This window comes from Rana temporaria, chromosome 1 (assembly GCF_905171775.1).
Source record: "Rana temporaria chromosome 1, aRanTem1.1, whole genome shotgun sequence".
NCBI classification, from domain to species: Eukaryota; Metazoa; Chordata; class Amphibia; order Anura; family Ranidae; genus Rana; species Rana temporaria.
Window position 1 is genome coordinate 335,191,679 of NC_053489.1, and position 23,036 is coordinate 335,214,714.

The 23,036-nt window shown below is 44.0% G+C and overlaps 1 protein-coding gene across 1 annotated transcript in view; it reads right to left on the minus strand.

Annotated features, from left to right (window-relative positions):
- TRMO (tRNA methyltransferase O) overlaps positions 1 to 23,036 on the minus strand; it is a 54,924-nt gene that overhangs the window by 26,883 nt on the left and 5,005 nt on the right. Inside the window, exon 2 of the mRNA XM_040361127.1 lies at positions 6,835 to 7,009. Within this exon, the coding sequence (XP_040217061.1) occupies positions 6,835 to 7,009 (175 nt within the window). The remainder of the gene's footprint in view (positions 1 to 6,834; positions 7,010 to 23,036) is intronic.

Consider the following 23,036-nt stretch of genomic DNA (forward strand, 5'->3'; position numbering starts at 1 on the left):
TCTTTGGCTCTGGCAAGAATATCCTGCTTTGGGCTGTGCCTATGATCATGCCCAGATACTCTACCCTTCTTTGGGCTTGTAGAGAGGATTTTTGTATGTTTACAATCCATCCTAAATGCTCCAGGTATTTTACCGTAGTGAGCACAGCGTGATCTAATCCTGCCACTGACTGATCTATCACCAGTAGATCGTCTAGATAGGCTGTTACCGCTATGCCTTGTGTCCTCAGATTTGCCAACAGAGGAGCTAGTACCTTTGTAAATACTCTGGGCACGGTAGCTACACCAAAGGGCAGGGCCACGAATTGGAAGTGGCGCTGTTCTACCGCAAATCTTAGGAATCTTTGGTGCTCAGGATGGAGTACATGTAAATATGCGTCCTTGATGTCTATGGACGCCATGAATTCTCCACCTTGTAGTGTGGCAACCACAGTTCGAATTGTTTCCATTCGGAAATGGCGAATGTTCAGAAACCGATTTAGAGATCTTAGATCCAGGATGGGTCTGAAGTCACCATTTGGTTTTGGAATCGCAAAGAGGTTTGAATAAAAACCTGAACCTTGCTTTTTTTGGGTTACTTGTATGACTTCCCCTTGAGACAGCAAGTGATCCAAACCTTTGAAGAAGGATCCTCTTTTTTGTGGATCCTTGGTCAGTCTTGAACTTCGGAACTGAGAAGATGGGATCTCTCGAAAATTCTAGTTTGTACCCTGAGGATACTGTGGATACTACCCACTTGTCCTGGATTTCTGTCTGCAATGCCGCTGAAAACTGACAAAGTCATCCGCCCACTCGGCCGAGGGGGGGGCCCCTTCACAGAGAGGCTTAGGGGTCTTGCTTGTTTGCTCTTGAACCCCACAGCTTTTTCTTCTTTTGAGTCCAATTTCCTTTGGCCTTTGTGGCTGGCTGAAAATGCCATCGCCACTGGCTGGAGGCAGGCTTTCCCGGTACTGGGGAAAGAGAACGTTTAAAACAAGGTCGCTTGTTTTTCTTTTTCTCAGGTAAAAGGGTAGTTTTACCACTTGATATCTCTTGGATATATTTTTCCAGGTCGTCCCCAAAGAGGCCTTCGCCATGGAAAAGGAAACTGGCCAGAAGTTTTTTGCATGGTGCTTCTGCTGACCAATGCTTTAACCAAAGAACTCTGTGCATATGCACCAGCTGGAGTGTAATGCCGCGTACACACGATAATTTTTCGGCATGTAGAAAAAAAATGAAGTTTTTCCAACTTCATCATTAAAACGACATTGCCCACACACCATCGTTTTTTTTTTTAAATGCTCTAGCAAAGCGCGGTGACGTACAACAGCACTATAAAGGGGAAGTTCCATGCGGATGACACCACCCTTGGGGCTGCTTCAGCTGATTCCGTGTTAGTAAAAGACGATTTGTGCTTTTCTGTCTGTTACAGAGTGATGAATGTGCTAACTCCATTATGAACGGTAGTTTTACCAGAACGAGCGCTCCCTTCTCATAACTTGCTTCTGAGCATGCGCGGGTTTATAACGTCATTTTAGCCCACACACGATCATTTTTTACAACCCGAAAAACGACGTTAAAAAATGCAGCATGTTCGAAAAAAAATGTTGTCGTTTCTCAGAACCCGAAAAATGATGTGAATCCCACACACAATCATTTTAAATTACATTTTTTAAAAACAACGTGAATCTCTCATAGCATCTATTGTAAAACATAAAGCTTTCTGTAAATTCTCCCAAAATTTGGCTTGTTCCGGAGGTAAATCTTTTAGCCCCTGTTTTACCTGTTGCTTGATGACCTGACATATACCGACTGCTGCTCCAGCAGGTTGGGTAACTGAACTGGCCAAAAGAAATGAGGATTTAAGTAAAGATTCCAATTTCTTTTCAGATGGATCTTTAAACACTTGTGCATTATCCACCAGGCAGGTCAGGTTTTTGTTTATACAAGAAATAGCTGCGTCTACAGAAGGCAGTCTCCATTTCTTGGAAAACTTCTCCTCCATAGGATAAAGAATATCAAACTTCTTAGGAGGTGAGAAACGCTTGTCTGGATGTTGCCAGTCTGCGTACATTAGCCCTTCTAGTAACAGGTGAACCGGGAAAGAGCCTGCACCCTGCTGGAATTTTAATGAGCCCAGGGAGGAGACAGGTGATTCAGTTAACTCTAAGGGCTCTTTCACACGGAGCGGACCGTTTCCGGGTCCGCTCCGTGTGTCTCCGTCAGCTCAGCGGGGGTCCCCGCTCAGCTGTCGGCGGATAGGGCGGTCCCCGCACACAGTGCAGGGACCGCCCTGTCTCTGCTCCGCTCTGCCCTATGGGGAACCTGATGCAGACGGACCGTCTGTCCGTCTGCATCAGTTCCGCTCCGCCAAACGGAAGAAAAATAGGGTTTCTTCCGTTCGGAAAAGCGGATCCCGACTGACGCGGACGCTAGCGGATGCTCCATCCGCTAACGGACGCGTCCCCATAGGGCTTCATTACAAGTCCGTTAACGGACTTGTAATGAGCGGACGAACGGTCCGCTAGTGTGAAAGGACCCTAAGGAAGGTAACTTAAATGCGGAACGCACAATTTCAGCATAACTTTGCACCTGCAATTTCAGAATCTGGGACGCAGAGAAAGGCTCCTCCGATATCCCTGATCCTTTCGACTCTTCATCCTTATCCTCTGCAGGTAAAGCATCATCCTCATCCTCAGATTTTTCTGAAAGGAGATCTACCACAGAAGGAGATCTGTCTCGCTTTTTGTCCTTGTAATTTAATGTAGCGATTCTCCCTTCTAAATTACCTAGGGCTACTGCCAAAGTGTCTTCAGTGACATATGCAGGCCCAGGCTTCACTGGGGAAGCCGCTATTCCTGATAGCGGCAATGGCTCGTCCTGTGCAGGTGCGTCAGCTAAAGGAAGGTACTAAAGGATGGCACTGAGCCAGCATTGCTAGAGCCTTCTGTCTCAAGCAGTGATGCTTTTTAATTTTTTGTCCTGGTCATACTGCTTTAAGCAAAGCCAAGGTACCTCAGATCATATACTACTGTGCTTAGTTTAGCAATCTACATACAGTATGCAACCTCAAACAAACAGTTTCAATGCCCGAGTGTCTCTCTTGATAGTACCCAGCCCAACCACATGTAGTCTTATGTGTCCTCTGTAATGCTGCCGTGTCCCATTCAAAGGAGTGAGCTTGCTGGAATCTGCAGCCTTTATGGCTTTTCTGATTTTGGCGCCGTTTTCCATGCACACTCGCGGCCCCCACCGCCGATAAAGCGCGTGCACGCGACCCGGGGTTATGGCGGCGGTCTCAGGTATGAGGGAAGCTCCCTTCTTATGAATGCACATCTCTGTTTATGGCTTTTTGTTAATCTTGATTGTTAGCTGCCATACCTGTTCCTTTTTTAGAGGAGGAGGAGCCGAAGCAGCTCTGCAGCAGAGGAGAAGTGTGCTTATCCAAGGAAATTACACTTCATAAAGCATGATGAGTTAAAAACTCCTTACTCCCCCAAGTGGTGGCTTTTGAGAATACACTCATCCCAAATGTATAGGAAAAGGTCCTTAAACATTGTTTAGGACTCTTATCCACTTACCTTGTCCCCGCTGCAGGTTTTTTCTGCTGAAATCAGACAGTACCAATCTTCACCCATCACAGCGGGCTGTGTGTGCCAACCTTCAGGGATATGGTTTCCTATTTAAAGGATACCTCTCCCCTGGGCCTTGTAAAAGACTCTTACTAGGACTTTTAGCGAAGTAGAAAAAGTGCTGTTTCCCAGGCCCGGATCTCATCCAGTTTTGGCTTAATATTTTAGGCGTCTTGGATGGGTCGGAAAGCATAGCTCTTTTAACCCCCAGAGGGTCTCTTTGTAGAGCTTTTCTTTTAGCATCCTATTGCGTCCAACACCTTTAGACACTGGCGAAAAAACGGAGGTACTTCCCTGATGGGAGAAGTTATATGGAGGGGAACTGTCTTCAATTGGTTGTGCCAGTGTCCAATTACCGCTGGTGACCCTTAACCCATTATGTAATGGCTCTGTGTCCCGTGGTGTACGATCAAGAAAACCCAACAGCTGCATTGCACTTCACCTCTACGATTAAGCCCTGTGGGTGGGGAGAATCATTTCAGAAGAGCATGGCCTTTGAGGAGACTAGCTGAAGCCGTTTTTCATTCATCCATGCATATGGCTGTCCTTGGTGTGTGGTGCACCCTTCTCCCTTACTATAACCCAATTGCTTGGAGCAAAAGCATAAGGCCCCTTTCTTAAAGGGGCGGACTCCGGTAGGAGTCCCCCTGCTCAGAGGGCAACCTATCTGCTGATCCTTGTTGAGCAGGCAGGTGGATGGCCTGTGTCCACTCTGTTTTTACAGAGAAGGCACAGCCCGATCTCCTCTATGGGTGGTCGGATGTAAACGAACCGCATGTCTGTTTACAGCAGACTGCCATCTGATCCACTATATGGAAGGGAACAGATCCCCACCCATCTGATTTTAGCAGATTTAATCAGATGGAAGCAGGTGTAAACAAACACTTGTCCGACTACACCTGCTGCTTCATGGAGGAGAATGGAAAGTTGGATTCTGTCTGCCTGAAAGACAGACAGGCAGACCTGAAACAACATCTTATGGTCAGATAAATAAATTAAGACAGTTTTTATAAACCCATAATCCATATACATAATTTGCGTCCAAGTACACAACACTTAGGCTTCATGTATCCGGGACGTTTTTACAACCTCTCCTGAACAATTTAACTTAACGTCCAATTTTCTGCGTTTACATGCCCTGTTTAGCGGCGTTTTGCCACGTTTGCGATTATATATATATATATTTTTTTTTTTTTAATAGCAAAAAATGAAAAACGCCTGTAAACAAAACGCGAGTTACCGCATTTGGCGCTTGAAATGCCTCTAAACTGCTGCTGAACCCATTTTTTTGCGTTCCAAAAAAAAGCCTCAAAACTCAACTGCCTAGAAACGACTATAAACGACCCTGTGTACATGTACTGATAAGATAACAGAGGAGAGGTCAGGAGCAGTTGAAAAAAATGCCCAACTGCTCCTAAACGTCCATTTACCAGCAGCAGTGTACATGAGGCCTTAAGACCCCTTTCACACTGGGGCGCTTTGCAGGCGCTATAACGCTAAAAATAGCACCTGCAAAGCTCCCTGAAAAAGCCACTGCTGTCTCTCCAGTATGAAAGCCAAGAGGTTCGCTAGCAGAATAGTAAAAAAAAGTCCTGCTAGCAGCATCTTTGAAGCGGTGTGTATATTCAATGTCCATTGAAATCATTGTGCCCCGCCGCTATACTGCCGGCAAAGCACTGCTTTGCGGTGGTTTTAACTCTTTCTCGGCTGCTAGCAGGGGGATAAAAGCACCCTGCTAGCAGCCGAATACCCCCGCAAATACGACAGTAAAGCGCTGCTAAAAATGACGGTGCTTTATCGCCGACGCCCCAGTGTGAAAGTGGCCTAAGTGTATCTCTTTCACATATTTATGTACCAGTATGAATGAGCCTGTACCATGTGAGAAAATGCTTGTTGAGCCTTGTTTGTGTGATTTACTCTTATTTTTTTAAACTATTTCAGTACAGTGGATTGATAAATAAGTTGTCTGTTTTAGGAATTCCCCTAAGAGCCAAATGCATTTGAATTATGGCTTCCGTTAAATAAAAAAAGAAGTACAGTCCGCGTTCACTTTGGTGTAGAGCTTTTTTTGTTTGGTGAATTTCATATTCAAATATATTGTACTGTTTGTCTTAAACTATTTGCAAACCGGGAACTGGAAAGAGCCAAAATACAAATTTTGACAGATTACTAGACACTCGTTTTGGTGCTCATGGAATAAACTTAAAGTGAAACTAGCATCAGCTACATTTTATCATGTTAAATGCATGCGTGTCAGGTATGTGTAAATGTGGGACCTAAAGGTATTTATTACATCTCACAGATCATACTACTCCCCCTGACAATGCCTCTATCATTTTTCCTTTTTAGAAGGAAAGAGCCATCCGTGTTCAAATATCATCTATGGACAGCATCTATTTCCTGGACTGAGATACCAGCTCAGAGGACACAGGCAAGTATATCCTGGTGTTTATGTCATTGCTGACTGTAATAACAAATGTTTGACACAGACTAGCCCATTTTGCAGTCTCTCACCTTGTTACTGCTGTGGGTGCAGGTGCAAGTCCCCAAACTCACACAAAATGCATTTGGGGACATGCACTCGCATCCAAACCAATGTCAAATTGGGAGCAGCGGCTTTGTCTGTGCAGCCACTGTCCCCCTACTGACATCAATAGGACTGCTTGCATGGGGATATACTGAACACTTGTGCATTCCTGTGTGGGTAAACCCGGCCCTCCACAGGCATAAGCTTTAGTACACTCCTTGTGAATGAGGAATGCAAAAATGCATAAAACCAAATAAAACCAAAGTTCATTTAACATGGTTTTCTATGGATATGTTCACATCTATGCTTTTTTCAGCCGCTGCGTTTTTGGAAAGGGTCAGGGACCATTTTAAATTCAAAACGGTGCTTATTTGGTTCAATAGACTTCAATGGAGAAGCTGCAGAAAATGATTTTGCCGTGATTTGCGGTTGTTAATTCTTCCAAGAACAAATTGGCCAAAAAAGAAAAGCATAAAAACGTCAAAACGCATAAAAAAAAAAAAGCATAAAACAACACATGTGCAAAGATGTAAAATGCACTGCAAAAAGCACTGCGGAAATTGATGAGAAGCAAACTGCATAAGTGTGAACCAAGCCTTAAAGACTAGAATATTTATTGATCTTTTAAATATGCAACACAAATATTTCCACAATGTCAAACCTTTTCTAGACAAAGACTCCAATTCTAACAACTTACCACACATGGGAAAACTGTTGTAGATCAATGACAGAATGCTCAGGATTATTGAAAACACTCCTGCTTATCTTTAAACATCCACGAGACAAACTGCAAACAGAAGGTTGCCTTGGTGTGCCATTTTTTTCAGCAAAGCAGGATTCAATGTATCCAATTGGTTTGGTCAGCAGATGACCTGTAAAAATATTTTTTAGAAAAGAAAAAGAAATAGCATTTAAATAATTTCCCTAAAAAAATTAAATTAAATGGCATCTCATTATTGAGGACAATAGATCATAACATAGAACTACTCTATCAATCTCTTCAAAACGTCAATACTATAATTTTTTAGGAACTTTGCAAAATAGTTTATAAACAGTTCAATTGGTGTCTCACAACTTTTTTTATTCCTTTATAGTCCGGCGGTATTACATCGGTGTCCCATTGTTTTAAATGTGAAGGAGCGGTATACACACCACTCCTCTCACCGCTCCAAAGATGCTGCTTGCAGGAGATTTTTTTTCCTCCCACCAGCGCATCACCTCAGTGTGAAAGCCCTCAGGCTTTCACATTGAGAATGCTGGGGCAGGATTATTTCAGGCATTATTTATGCGCTATTTTTGTGTGAAAATACGCCTCAGTGTGAAAGTGGCCTAAGTAGAAATGTTCCTTCCTGCCCTCACATTGCAGAGCTCTATGTTGATATAGCTGAGTAACAGTCACACCTCTTATTAGGGCCGAAACAACTAATCGATTATGAAATTAATCGATTACAATTTTCATAATCGATTAATCGGCCAGTAACTTAATGGGGTTAAAAAAAACTAAAATTAGCCCTTTATAGTACAAAAAAAGCAAATCACTACTGTAAATATCACTTTCACTGTCCCACAGTAAAAAAATGAACCCCTTACAGTAGCGATGTGCTCTTTTTGTACTTTTTTTAACCCCCATTATGTTACTAAACATCTCAGGCCTGGGTTCACACCTCTGTTTTTTGGTGCTTTTTGCAGAAACACACTACAGTTCATTTACATGTTTTCCTATGGGACATGTTCACATCCATGATTTTTCTTTCAGCTGCTGCGTATTTAGAAAGGGCAAGGACTTGTTAACCGGTTAACGCCTGCCGCATGTATATGTACGTCCACAGAATGGCATGTACAGGCATATGGGCGTACATGTACGTCCCCGCCTTTCCCCGGGGTCGGGGGTCCAATCGGGACCCCCTCCAGTACATGCAGCGGCCGTTAACCGTGCGGGAGCGATCCGGGATGAGGGGGCGGCTATTGATTTCTAGCCACCCCCTCGCGATCGCTCCCAGCGAATCCGCGTCCACCTGTGCCGGCCCTGCCTGTGTAACTGTAAACACAGGCAGGGAGGAAGTGATGTCATCTCTCCTCTGGCGGTCTTTTCAGTCCAGTTCCAGAGGAGAGAAGACATTGTAACTGTGAGTTGCACCAACAGCACACTGACACAGCACACATAGGCACATAACCCCCCCGATCACCCCCCTGTCACAGTGTCACTGATTGCAGTGATCATTTATTTTCTGATCACTGCATTTAGTGTCATTTGTGACAGAAAAAAGTGTTAGGGCAGTTAGCTTTAGGCCCCTTTAGGTCCAGGGTAGCCCCCTACCCCCCCCCCTAATAAACGTTTAACCCCTTGATCACCGCCCCAGTTAACCCTTTCACCCCCTATTGCCAGTGTCACTAAGCAATCGGTTTTCTGATCGCTGTATTAGTGTCACTGTTGTCGCTAGGTAGCTAGTTTTTTTTTAGGTTCGCCGCCAGGTTTCTATAGCGTTAGGTACCCCCATAAATAAAGGTTTTAACCCCTGATTGCCCCTAGAGTTAATCCTTTCACCAGTGATCACCGTATAAGTGTCACTGGTGACGCGGGTTAGCCAGTTAGTTATTTTAGGTTCGCCGCCAGGTTTTTAGAAAGCGTCAGGTACCCCCATATATTACCTAATAAAGGTTTTAACCCCCTGATTGCCCCCTAGTTAACCCTTTCACCAGTGATCACCGTATAAGTGTTACGGTTGACGCTGGTTGGTTAGTTTGCCGTTTATAGCATCAGGGCACCCGCCGTATATAACCCAATAAAGGTTTAACCCCCTCATCGCCCGGCGGGTGATATAAATTAAATTTTAGCGTCAGTCAGGGTCTGCGTCGCCCCAGGCAGCGTTAGGTTAGTGCCAGTAACGCTTACACCCACACGCAAAGCATACACCCCCCTTAGTGGTATAGAATCTGAACGGATCGATACCTGATCTGATCAGATCTATACTAGCGTACCCAGCAGTTTAAGGGTACCCAAAAACGCATGGTTAGCGGAATCAGCCCAGATACCCGCTAGCACCTGCGTTTTCCCCCTCTGCCCAGCCCAACCCACCCAAGTGCAGTATCGATCGATCACTGTCACTTACAAAACACAAGACACATAACTGCAGCGTTCGCAGAGACAGGCCTGATCTCTGCGATCACTAACAGTTTTTTTTTAAGCGTTTTCTACGTTTGCTAACAGTCAGGTGCTTTTTTTACCTGTGAATCATCACCAGTGTACGACTAAATTTAGAGCCCAAAATGGCAAAGCGAATGTACACTGGTGAAGAGGCCTTCAGGATTCTGAGCATGACAGATAGTGAAGAGGAGGAGGTCACGCATCTGTCAGAATCTGGCTCAGAATACAAACCCGTTTACGACAGCGACTCCATGCTAGATAGCTCTGACGACAAAGTTGTGGTCCCTGCTAAGGCCAGGCGTACCCGACCCCGTTCTGATGTTGTTGAGCAGCAAGAACCGCAGGACCCTTGTATGGAGCAGAGAAGTGCTAGCACCGCTATTCCTTCTGGTGAACTGGCAAGCACCAACGGCCTAGTACACCCTGGTCGTTCATCCAGCACTGCAGTAACACTTGGTGACGTGGCGAATCCCATAATTGCAGTTCAAGCTGGCGAGGTGGCAAGCACAAGTAGTGTCCCGCTGCCACCAAGAAGAAGACAGGGACAGGCCCGTCGTGCCCATAGTGCCCTTCCTGTAGAATTTGCCTATCCTGATTGGGTCCCCACCACTTCTGCAACACCCGTACTTCCCCCATTCACTGGCCAACCCGGTATTCAGGTGGATACAGTTGATTTTATGCCACTTGATTTCTATTCGCTGTATTTCACGGAAGATCTCTATGGATCTATTGTGAACCAGAGTAATTTATATGCTGGTACTCACATCGCCGCTAATCCCCAGTCTCTCCTTGCCAAAGAATGGAATGGAATGGAAATTACGGTTTCCGAATTTAAGACCTTTCTGGGCCTTACCCTCAACATGGGCATACACAAATTTCCGAAGTTGCGGATGTATTGGTCCATACATCCAATTCACAATATGCCCATATTCTCTGCTCACATGGCCAGGAATTGATACAAGGCGATCCTGCGGTTCATGCATTTCAGTGACAATGCACTTTGTCGTCCGCGTGGAGACCCTGAATTTGACCGGCTCTACAAAATTCGGCCCCTCATAAACCATTTCAACAAACGTTATGCAGCCTTGTTTAATCCCTAGCAAGTTGTATGCGTTGATGAGTCCCTCATTAAATTTTCTGGCCGCTTTTCTTTCAAACAGTTCCTTCCCAGCAAGCGTGCCAGATACGGGGTAAACCTCTATAAGCTCTGTGACAGGGCAACAGGCTACACATGGAGCTTTAGGGTTTATGAGGGCAAAGATAGTGAGGTAGAGCCGGAAGGATGCCCAGATTACATGGGGAGCGCTGGCAAGATCGTGTGGGACTTGGTGTCACCCTTATTCGGAAAGGGGTACCAATTGTATGTGGACAATTATTACAGCAGCGTGCCACTTTTTAGTCACTTGTTTGATCATCAGATTGGAGCATGTGGCACCGTGTGACCTAATCGCCGGGGCTTTCCCCAGAGGCTTGTAGATTCTCGTCTTAGGCTGGGGGCGATAGCCTGCTGCAGGTGTAATAATTTGCTCGCTGTGAAGTGGCGGGACAATAAGAATGTTTTCGTTCTTACCACCCTTCACGCAGACACGACAGTACAAATTCGTACGGCGACTGGTGTTGTGGAGAAACCCCTCTGTGTCCACGAATATAACCAAAATATGGGAGGGGTGGACCTCAACGACCAGTTGATTGCGCTGTATCATATTGCCCGTAAGGCGAGACGCTGGTACAAAAAAGTGTCTCTATATTTATTCCAATTGACTTTACTGAATGCTTTTGTCTTATACAAAGCTTCAGGACGGAATGGATCCTTCCTTCAATTAGAGGAGGATATCATCTCAGAACTTCTGTATCCAGGTGGTTCTGTACCTCACCATCCCCCACCAAATGCAGTAAGCCGACTGCATGAGAGGCATTTTTCATATGCCCTCGAGAATACCCCTACCCAACGAGCCCCCCAAAGAAAATGTTGTGTCTGTAGCAAGCGCGGATTTAGGCGTGACACCCGTTATTTTTGTCCCCAATGTCCTGCCGATCCTGGTCTTTGTATTGGTGAATGTTTTGAACGCTTCCACACACGAGTGAAATATTAGCGTAGGGTAAAACATTTCACAGGCTAGGCACACTTACACAGGGTCTCCCAAGATGCCATCGCATTTTGAGAGACCCAAACCTGGAACCGAAAAGTTGAACAGTTACAGTTACAAAAAAAAGTGTTAAAAAAAACCCACAAAAAATATATTAAATAAAAAAAACAAAAATAGTTGTTTTATTGTTCTCTCCCTCTCTATATTCTCTCTCTATTGTTCTGCTCTTTTTACTGTATTCTATTCTGCAAAGTTTTATTGTTGTTATGTTTTTTTCATGCTGGCTTTTCAGGTATGTAATTTACTTTACTGTTTTCAGGTATGCCATTCAGCTGTTGCGCAGACTTATTTATCTTGACAGCAACAGCGTTTGCTCCCACGATATATAAAGCCGTGACTCCAGTGCTGTAGGAGGTGATTTCACCACCACAGTTAAAAAAATAGCATATATGACGAAGCATGTGGGCATTAGGGGCGGAGGAGCGATTTTGCTCCTAATGCCGCGTATATACGGTCGACATTCCTACAGAGACTTGCCCGTGGAAAAGTCTGACCCTGTGTACGCGGCATAACTTTTTATGCCGCGTACATACGGTCGAAATTCCGACGGAGGCTTGCCCGTGGAAAAGTCTGATCGTGTGTACGCGGCATAACTTTTTATGCCGCGTACATACGGTCGAAATTCCGACGGAGGCTTGCCCGTGGAAAAGTCCGACCGTGTGTACGCGGCATTACTTTTTTGCGGGAGGATGCCCCCATGCTTCGGCATATATATATTTTAGGCACAGGTTGCGTTAAATGTTTTATTTTTTACTATGTTTTTTTTTGGTATTTGTTTTGCAGGTATGGTATGATCTTACTGTTATACTGTAATATTACTTTGTTTTAATGTTAACCATCATTTGCTTAGCAGGTACGCCATTCAGTTGCAGCGCGGATTTATTTAGCGTGACAGCAACAGCGTTTGCTCCCACGATATATAAAGCCGCGACTCCAACGCTGTAGGAGGTGATTTCACCACCACAGTTGAAAAAAGAGCATATATGCCGAAGCATGGGGGCATTAGGGGCGGAGGAGCGATTTTGCTCCTAATGCCGCGTACATACAGTTGACATTCCTACGGAGGCTTTCCCGTGGAAAAGTCTGACCATGTGTACACGACATAGAAAAGTCCGACCGTGTGTACGCGGCATAACTTTTTTGCGGGAGGATGCCCCCATGCTTCGGCATATATAAATGGTGCATGTATGCCCATCATTAGAAGTGGGTGGATGAACGGAGGTATTCTAATGGTGGGCATACCCACCGATCAATCTTTTTTTCGTTCAGCCAACAGGCTGCATGAAAAAAAAAAAAAAAAGATTACAATACATGTCCAACAAGAACCATCAACGTACTGGTATGTTGCTGGACTTTGAATGGTTATACCAGAAAGATGCCTGCGTTTTTAGGCATCAACTTGGTATCATTCTTTTCAGCCAGCGGTCGGCTTTCATGTAAAAGCAGCCCTAGCAGCTAATTAGCCTCTAGACTGCTTTTACATTCAGTGGGAGGGAATGTCCCCCCCCCCCGGATATGAAACAGCGCCATTGGGAAAGCATTTTATCACACCGATCTTGGTGTGGTCAGATGCTTTGAGGGCAGAGGAAAGATCTAGGATCTAATAGACCCCATTTTTTTTTAAAAGAGTACCTGTCACTAACTATTGCTATCATAAGGGATATTTACATTCCCTGAGATAACAATAAAAATGGTAAAAAATAAATAAAATGGAAGGAACAGTTTACAAATAAAATAAAAAAAAGCGAAATAAATATAAAAAAAAAAAAAAAAAAGCATCCCTGTCCCCCCTGCTCTTGCGGTCTGGAGTCATATGAAAACAGCAATTGCACCAGGCATGTGAGGTATCACCGCGAAGGGCAGATCGAGGGCAGTCATTTTAGCAGTAGACCTCCTCTGTAAATCTAATGTGGTAACCTGTAAAGGCTTTAAAGGCTTTTAAAAATGTATGTAGTTTGTCGCCACTGCGCGTTTGTGCGCAATTTTAAAGTATGTCGTGTTTGGTATCCATGTACTTGGCCTAAGATCATCATTTTTATTTCATCAATAATTTGGGCAATATAGTGTGTTTTAGTGCTTTAAAATAAAAAAAAGTGTATTTTTTCCCAAAAAAATGCATTTGAAAAAACGCTGCGCAAATACTGTGTGGAAAAAAAATGCAACACCCACCATTTTAATCTGTAGGGCCTTTGCTTTAAAAATATATATAATGTTTGGGGGTTCAACTTAACTTTCTTGCAAAAAAAATATATGTTTTTATGTAAACAAACAGTGTCAGAAAGGGCTTTTTCTTCAAGTGGTTAGAAAAGTGGGTGATGTCCATAGAGGGCGCTGGAGCGCCGCCCCCTCTGGCTCTCACCGCCACTGAGTCAAATAACATAGATTCATGCATTGCACGAATCTATGTTATTTTCGCCGCTGCCGCTGTTATTCAGATGGTCGGCGCTCAATGTCCGGCCAGCTGAATAACGCCAGCTGGTTGGCTGTACGGAAATGTCTATCAAAGCCAACAGCTCTGATAGGCTTTCCCAATACAGCCCTCGGGTCCCGGAAGCTTATTCTCGGAGCGCACAGACTGTACGCCCCTTGAACAAAAAACAGATAAAATCAAGCGCTTACCAAAATGAAATGAAGGAGATAAGAATACACGCTTAAGGAGGGGAATGGTGGAATGGTGAGATTCATGTGATAGCTGAAAGTATAAAAAATGAAAAAAGGGGAGGATGTGAGGAGTGGGGCAGTGATCAAATTCAGCTGTCCATGAGAGAGTTTGTTAAAAATATAGTCAAAAAATTAAAAAAATTGTTTGTGATAAAAGTTCAGTCCATAGAAAGTTCATGGAGCAGTAACACAAATTATATTATATTAAATATACACTCTTGCTTGGAGGGCTGCCAGCTGTCAAGAAGAAGCAATTCTGAAACAACAACAAGAAAAACAAAAAGCGGCGCCCTCTAAGCGTAGTATGGAGTTTAATAAGAAGGACAAACAACAATAATTCTTATGAGAGGTTACTCACAAGAATACAGGGGGTACAGGTATTGAAATACTGGTGTCATCTGTGGCTGGCGTCTGGAGTGCATAGACTCTGCTGGGAAGGTCTTCTCACAGGCTTCAGGCAGCGTGATGGTTAATCCACAAGGTAAGGGCCGAGTGCGGTGTCTCTGGAGGTCCCTAGATGGCAACACAGCGCTGGTGCGGGGGGGAAGCAGGAACGCCACATTCGGCGTGGTGGAACGCAGCCGTGGAGCGCAAACAGCAGAGCGTCACTTCCGGATACAGTCTCAGGGCGGTGCACGCGTTCGAGACATGCGTGTCTCTTCGTCAGGCTCTGTGGGGGCCATCTTGGATGAGGGAGCTGTTCTTCTTCTACGCTTAGAGGGCGCCGCTTTTTGTTTTTCTTGTACGCCCCTTGAATAAGATGACACGCGCCTCAGCCAATCAGGTTGGCCAGTTCTGGCTATCTGTAACCTGATTGGCTGAGACGCCTGTCAGTCATCGAGGGCGGGAGAAGACATCGTGGGACGTGGATGCCTAAAACCAGTAAAGGTAAGTGCCGGGCACTGTGGTGCAAATTGATGGCACAGAGACTGCATTTGATGGCATGGCACAGTGACTGCGAATTGATGGCACAGTGACTGCATTTGATGGCATGGCACAGTGACTGTGTTTAATGGCATGGCACAGTGGTGCGAATTGATGGCACAGTGGCTGCATTTGATGGCATGGCACAGTGGTGCAAATTGATGGCACAGTGGCTGCATTTGATGGCATGGCACAGTGGTGCAAATTGATGGCACATTGGCTGCGTTTGATGGCATGTAACAGTGGCATGTAACAGTGGCTGCATTTGATGGCATGTAACAGTGGCTGCGTTTGATGGCATGTAACAGTGGCTGCGTTTGATGGCATGTAACAGTGGCTGCGTTTGATGGCATGTAACAGTGGCTGCGTTTGGGCACAGTAAGACTGTTTTCCTTTATGCCCCCCCAAAAATTTTGAGCACCAGCCGCCACTGGTGATGTGTGACATAAGCTTCTAAATGTTGTGCATAAAATGCCAGGACAATTCAAAACCCCCCCAAATGACCCCATTTTGGAAAGTAGACACCCCAAGCTATTTGCTGAGAGGCATCTCAAGTCCATGGAATATTTTATATTTTGACCCAAGTTGCGGGAAAAATAAATATATATATATATATTTTTTTTTTTTGCACAAAGTTGTCACTAAATGATATATTGCTCAAACATGCCATGGGCATATGTGGAATTACACCCCAAAATACATTCTGCTGCTTCTCCTGAGTACGGGGATACAACATGTGTGAGACTTTTTGGATTGCCTAGCCGCGTACGGGACCCCAAAAACCAATCACCGCCTTCAGGCTTTCTAAGGGTGTAAATTTTTGATTTCACTCCTCACTACCTATCACAGTTTCGAAGGCCATAAAATGCCAAAATAGCAAAAAAAAAAACCCCAAATGACCCCATCTTGGAAAGTAGACACCCCAAGCTATTTGCTGAAAGGCATGTCGAGTCCATGGAATATTTTATATTTTGACACAAGTTGCGGGAATATGACAAACTGATTTTTTTTTGCACAAAGTTGTCACTAAATGATATATTGCTCACACGTGCCATGGTTATATGTGGAATTGCACCCCAAAATACATTCTGCTGCTTCTCCCGAGTACGGGGATACCACATGTGTGGGACTTTTTGTGAGCCTACCCGCGTACGGGGCCCCGAAAACCAAGCACCGCCTTCAAGATTTCTAAGGGCATACATTTTTGATTTCACTCTTCACTACCTATCACAGTTTTGAAGGCCATAAAATGCCAAGATGGCACACAACCCCCCCAAATGACCCCATTTTGGAAAGAAGACACCCAAAGCTATTTGCTGAGAGGCATGTTGAGTCCATGGAATATTAAATTTTTTGGCCCCAAGTGATTGAATACAAAATTTTTATTTTTTTGTCATTATTCAATCACTTGGGACAAAAAAAAAATATTCAATGGACTCAACATGCCTCTCAGCAGTTTCCTTGGGGTGTCTACTTTCCAAAATGGGGTCATTTGGGTTTTTTTATTTTTTTTTATTTTTTTACTGCCCTGCCATTTTAGCACCTCAAGAAATGAGATAGGCAGTCAAAATAAAAGCTGTGTAAATTCCAGAAAATGTACCCTAGTTTGTAGACGCTATAACTTTTGCGAAAACCAATAAATATACGCTTATTGCGATTTTTTTTACTAAAGACATGTGGCTGAATACATTTTGGCCTAAATGTTTGACTAAAATTTAGTTTATTCGATATTTTTTTTCAAAATTTACGGTCTTTTTCCGTTTATATCGCAAAAAATAAAAATCGCAGAGGCAATCAAATACCATCAAAAGAAAGCTCTATTTGTGGGAAGAAAAGGACGCAAATTTTGTTTCGGTACAACATTGCATGACCGCGCAATTACCAGTTAAAGCAGCGCAGTGCCAAATTGTAAAAACACCTCTGGGCATTAAGCTGCATATTGGTCCGGGGCTTAAGTGGTTAATGCTAAATTAAAGTGCCATTTTGTTTTTTTTGGTTCAATATACCGTATTTTTCGGACTATAAGACGCACTTTTCCCCCCAAAAAATATGCGGCCTCCTCCCGCACAGATGAAGTATCCCATTCGGTGCACACTCGAGGCCAGGGTCTGTGAGCCGGAACGTGTCTTGAGAGGAGGGGAAATCATACCCACTGCCCCACTATGCAGCGCGACATGAGGTAGGACACTATTGTAAGGGGAGAGTGGGCAGGAGTTTATGGCAGCCAAGGAGTGAGTGTGTGCAGTCTCCCAATGCTTAGTTTTGAGGGCTCTGCTGGGACTTGTAGTGCCTCTGTAGGTGACTGAAATATGCCAACCTGCTCTGCTGGGACCTGTAGTGCCTCTGTGAGTGACTGAAATATGGCAACCTGCTCTGCTGGGACTTGTAGTGCCTCTGTTCTGCTGGGACTTGTAGTGCCTCTGTGGGGACTGAAATATGCCAACCTGCTCTGCTGGGACTTGTAGTGCCACAGGTCAGGCCGCAATAATGGCACAGGTCGGGCTGCATTATTGGCAATGGTTAGGCTGCATTTCATGGGCACTGGTAAATATTTTAGTACACCATTTGGTTCAAAATATTTTTTTCTTGTTTTCCTCCTCTAAAACCTAGGTGTGTCTTATGGTCAGGTGCGTCTTATAGAGCTAAAAATACGGTACTTCAATGGAGAAGCTGCAGAAAAGCATGTAATGTGTTTTTGCGGCAATTTGTGTTTTGTAATCTGCCCAACAACAAATTGGCCCAAAAAAATGTAAACATTTTATTTTTGTTTTTTAAGGCTATCATCCGATTAATCGAAACAATAATCGGCCAACTAATCGATTATGAAAATAATCGTTAGTTGCAGTCCTACCTCTTAACAGACTTGTTTTGACGAGGAAAAAAGGGGGCACGTTTGATCAGGTCTGCTACTGAGTGCCAATTATTAAATACACAAGATCTAACTCTGGTGCTTACCGGACTGCACAATCATTCCCTCAGATGAAATGGCTGTGGTAAATACGAAGGCAGTGAACTGATCAAATCACCTGTGCAAACTAATGGAAAGCCTGAAAATCATGACCTTTTGGGGGCACTTGAGGACTGGCGTTGAGAAACATTGGCGTACAATTGCATATCTTTTTCTGCAAGTTCAACTGGGCTTTAAAAATACGTTTGCGCGCCAGAGACCTGCGCATTTATTACATTACACCAGGAGAGTGCTGCCCTCTTCAGGCCAATGCTGAAACAAATAGGGGCATCACTTCTGAGACATCAGACTCCATCATTCTGGGCACCCCCTGATGCAAAAGTGAGCTGTTTGTCAAAATGTATATTTTCCCTAAAGGATTACTGATGAAAGTTGGATCAAAAATGAACTGCAATGTATCCCTATGGGTGGCCAGATGTAAGTGAAATGTGCGTCCACCTATATCCACCCTCATGCGGGGTCGTTCGAGGTTATCAGACCAAGCGTAATATGGTTGTGTTCAGGCTTGCTTTTATTGATCTGGTCAGATGTATGCGGATATAGGTGGACACACAGCTGCTAACATTTAGCCACCTTTATGTTCTCTTTTTTCTCCATGATAAAATCAGAATGAACACCGATGTCACATCCTTTTCTGTTTTTATCTGACACACCAGGGAAGTCGAGGATTCTCAGGTGAGATGGAACGGAGGGCTGGGTGCGTGAAAGGAGCCAAATACTTTAGTATGCTGCTACTCCAGCTCTTCATTACATTATCAGGGCTCATGGTGAAGAGGGCAATACAGTCTCTTCATGTATTCTTACATGGCCCAGTGTTCCTCGCTTTTAAGCAGAAGTTTTCTTTTAGTTCAGATGGCGTAAGGAATACATATGGCTAAAATCCACCACAACTTGTTTACTAACATATTTTTCTCTTCTTCTGAAATAAACAGTCAGAGTAACCACAAACATGACCACAACCCTAACCCCCTCTGTCACCGACGGCCTGTAGTTCCAGACACTAGGCCTATCAGAGGAAAGTGTCATTAGGGTACTTCTGCAGAGAATCACTACTACAGTGTCATTTTAAAGGACAAGTGTACTTTCAAGGAGAACATTTCTACCCTGTCTAGTCCCCACTGAGCATTGGACCATCTGCCAAGTATCTAGTCTCTACAGATTACGCCATGGAAATTTATGAGGGCCCACAGCACAAGCACTACCAAGAAGGAGAGTTGTGGCAGAAGGATACACACTATCTTGGAGGGCCACAGCTGCAAAACGTAGATAAGCATGGGGGGTGGTTGGGTAGTTTAGATCAGGGGACTAGGCAGGGTGGACAAGTGCACTTTGTAACAGCACTTTTGCCAAGACAAAATGATCACGTACAAATTAAATATATACGTTGAAAGGATTTTAACAAACCTTATTGCAGATTTCTACTTTGCTGTGTTGTAAAGTGAAATTAAGCCTGTACACATGAGAGATCGCTGTACTAAGCAATGTTAGTGCAGCAATCTCTCCCGCTGTGCTTTTGTGATCTGACAGGGTAGCTGGGGGGCTCCTCTACCAAAGAATCAGTCTGTGTTGCAATAGGAAAAGCTGCCTTCCTGACATCCTTTGAGCACATGGTTGCAGTGCTCAGATTCATGTCATATGCTATGTTAAACATTAAAGCACAAGGTATTAAATGTGCAACATAGTCAATTCATTTTTATTGGGCTGTAAACACAACTTTTAAGGGTCCTAGATAGGGATGTGCAGATAACGGTTATTTACTGGCGAGTACGAGTACCGATACTTTCGGTCAAGTACTCACCAATATCTTTGCAGTGTAATTTGAGACTATAAAAAATTAAAGGGTTCGCAGTGCTAGAAACCACATGCGATTCAGACAATTTGTATGGGCTTAAATCACACTGCAAAAGGTATCGGTTTCAGGTATTGGAGCATTTGCACGAGTACTCGTGCAAATGCTCAGTATCGGCATGGATACCAGTATCGGTGCAACCCTAGTCCTAGACTTTTCTTTTCAACAGGATTCGTTTTGTGGTTGTGGATAACCCAACTGGTATATATAGCACCAAATTCCCAATATAATGAAAACAGAGACGAAAGAAATTGGATTTTTTGGGTGCACAAATGCAATATATCGAGTAGATTAAAATATTTTTATTTTGAACAGCAAAATAAAAACAGTATTAAAAATAAATAATTGGATAGTGGTAGTACAAAAATACAATTAATAGGACAGTCGGATGGAATGTATTCCCCACATGTTTCGCCCCTGACACAGGCTTCTTCACAGGGAAAACTGTCCAGTTAGGCGATACAAGCCTTCTCTCCCTACTATAGCCAGTCTAAGCAGTCACACCCCAAGGCGGCGGTATCAGGCCCAAAACATCAAGTTGCACCAGATGATCACAGGGGGAACAAGATGACCAACTATATGGCAATATATAGGCTAGATCTACTGGTAGCCCAAGTCCTGGGACTATGCTGATCACTGAATTCAAAAAGGAGACTGTAACGGGAGGGCCCGTGGAATCCAGAAGCTCTTACAAAGTATGAGCCAGGAAATAATGGACATATCTTGGATTGCTTTAACATAGGTCTGTAATTCACAATATATTCCAGGATATATGTAAGAACTATTTACAGGCTGTTGATTCTGAACTCAACAGGTTAATTGAAAGTGACTCATTCAATGTGAGAACACATACTGTCAGGTGTTAATGTCGTCTGTTGTGATGTAAATTAATCTAGTATGGCTTCTAAGGGTCTTCCATTGTGTTGTGCTAATTGACCCTGTATTATGTGAAGGTCTATTGATGATAATGTGTGGATTGCAAGTTAACAGACAGTCTAAAGGCCAGAATGTCTACTAAAAGAATGTGTATTGTATAGCAGGTGAGAGGAGCCGGGATGTCTACCTTGAAAGGTCATATCTCGGAGTCACCTTGTCTGGGTAAATTATTAGTTAATTAGCTCATGTAAATTATGCCAGCGATGGTGCCAGAATGTCTACCAAAAAAGATGTGTATTGGGCTCATCGTGTGATGATGTGGGTGGAGTTGAGTCATTGTTAATTTTGGTTACTAACTGTATATAAGAGCCTGATTTTCTCATTAAAGAGTCTATTCATTTTGAACCTCAGACAGAGCTGTGTCTCGTTACTGGGGGAATTCGTATGGGTCGTGTTCGCCAGATTGTGGAGTGTCGATAGCGGTCTTGGGTTCGGAATGGAATATCTCAAACGGCGTTAACCCCTGTCCCATTTGGGGTTCTGTTACATAGACGATAACTCCAAAAAACTTAGAACTTGTAGCAGCATGTATTGTCCTAGGGGCTCGGCTGCTGAGCCCCTGGGACAATACATGCTGCTAAAATTCTAAGTGGGTTTTTAGTTGGTTACCAGGTTTGCACACATCTGAGGAGGGATTTTGGCATACTCTTTTTTACAGATCTTCTCTAAATCCTTAAGGTTTCTTGGCTGTCGCTTGGCAACTTGAAGTTTCAGCTCCTTCCATAAAAGTTCTATAGGATTAAGGTCTGGAGACTGGCTAGGCCAATCCATGACCTTAACCACTTAAGCCCCGGACCTTTAGGCAGCTTAATGCCCAGGCCAGTTTTTTTTTCGATTCGGCACTGCGTCGCTTTAACAGACAATTGCGCGGTCGTGCGACGTGGCTCCCAAACAAAATTGGCGTCCTTTTTTCCACACAAATAGAGCTTTCTTTTGGTGGCATTTGATCACCCCTGCGGTTTTTATTTTTTGCGCTATAAACAAAAATAAAGCGACAATTTTGAAAAAAATTCAATATTTTTTACTTTTTGTTATAATAAATATCCCCCAAAAACATATATAAAAAAAAAATTTCCCTCAGTTTAGGCCGATACGTATTCTTCAACCTATTTTTAGTAAAAAAAAAAAAATCGCAATAAGCGTTTATCGATTGGTTTGCGCAAAATTTATAGCGTTTACAAAATAGGGGATAGTTTTATTGCATTTTTATTAATTTCTTTTTTTTTTTACTACTAATGGCGGCGATCAGCGATTTTTTTCATGACTGTGACATTATGGCGGACACTTCGGACAATTTTGACACATTTTTGGGACCATTGTAATTTTCACAGCAAAAAATGCATTTAAATTGCATTGTTTACTGTGAAAATGACAGTTGCAGTTTGGGAGTTAAGCACAGGGGGGCGCTGTAGGAGTTAGGGTACACCTAGTGTGTGTTTACAACTGTAGGGGGTGTGGCTGTAGGACTGACGTCATCGATCGAGTCTCCCTTAAGGGATCACTCGATCGATACGCCGCCACAGTGAAGCACGGGGAAGCCATGTTTACACACGGCTCTCCCCGTTCTTCAGCTCAGGGGAGCGATCGCGACGGAGCGGCTATAAACAAATAGCCGCGCAGTCGTCCCGGATCGCTCCCCGAGGAAACCCGACCGCCGCATGTAGCGGGGGGGGGTCCCGATCGGACCCCCGACCCGCGGAAAGGCAAGGACGTACATGTACACCCATTTGCCTGTACGTGCCATATTGTGGACGTACATATACATGCGGCCGTCTGGAAGTGGTTAATATGCTTCTTCTTGAGCGCCACTCCTTTGTGGCCTTGGTGGTATGTTTTGGGTCATTGTTATGCTGACCCATCCACAACCCATCTTCAGTGTTTTGGCCTAGGGAAGAAAGTTCTCATCCAAGATTTTAAAATGCATGGCCATGTCTATTGGCCCCTCAATGTGGCAAAGTCAGCCTGTACCTTTTTTAAAGAAACAGTCCCAAAGTATAATGTTTACACCTCTGTGTTTGACTGTATGGTGTTCTTAATGGTAATAGTCAGCATTTTTCTTCCTCCAAACACGACAAGTCGAGTTAATGCCAAATAGCACATTCTGGTCTCATCGGACCACAGCACTTTCTCCCAATCCTTCTCGGAATCATTTAGATGTCCATTGCCAAACTTTAGACATGCTTGTACATGTGCCTTCTTGAGGGAGGGGACCTTGCGGGCACTGTAGGATTTCAATCTATGGCAGGGTATTGTGTTACCAATAGTTTGT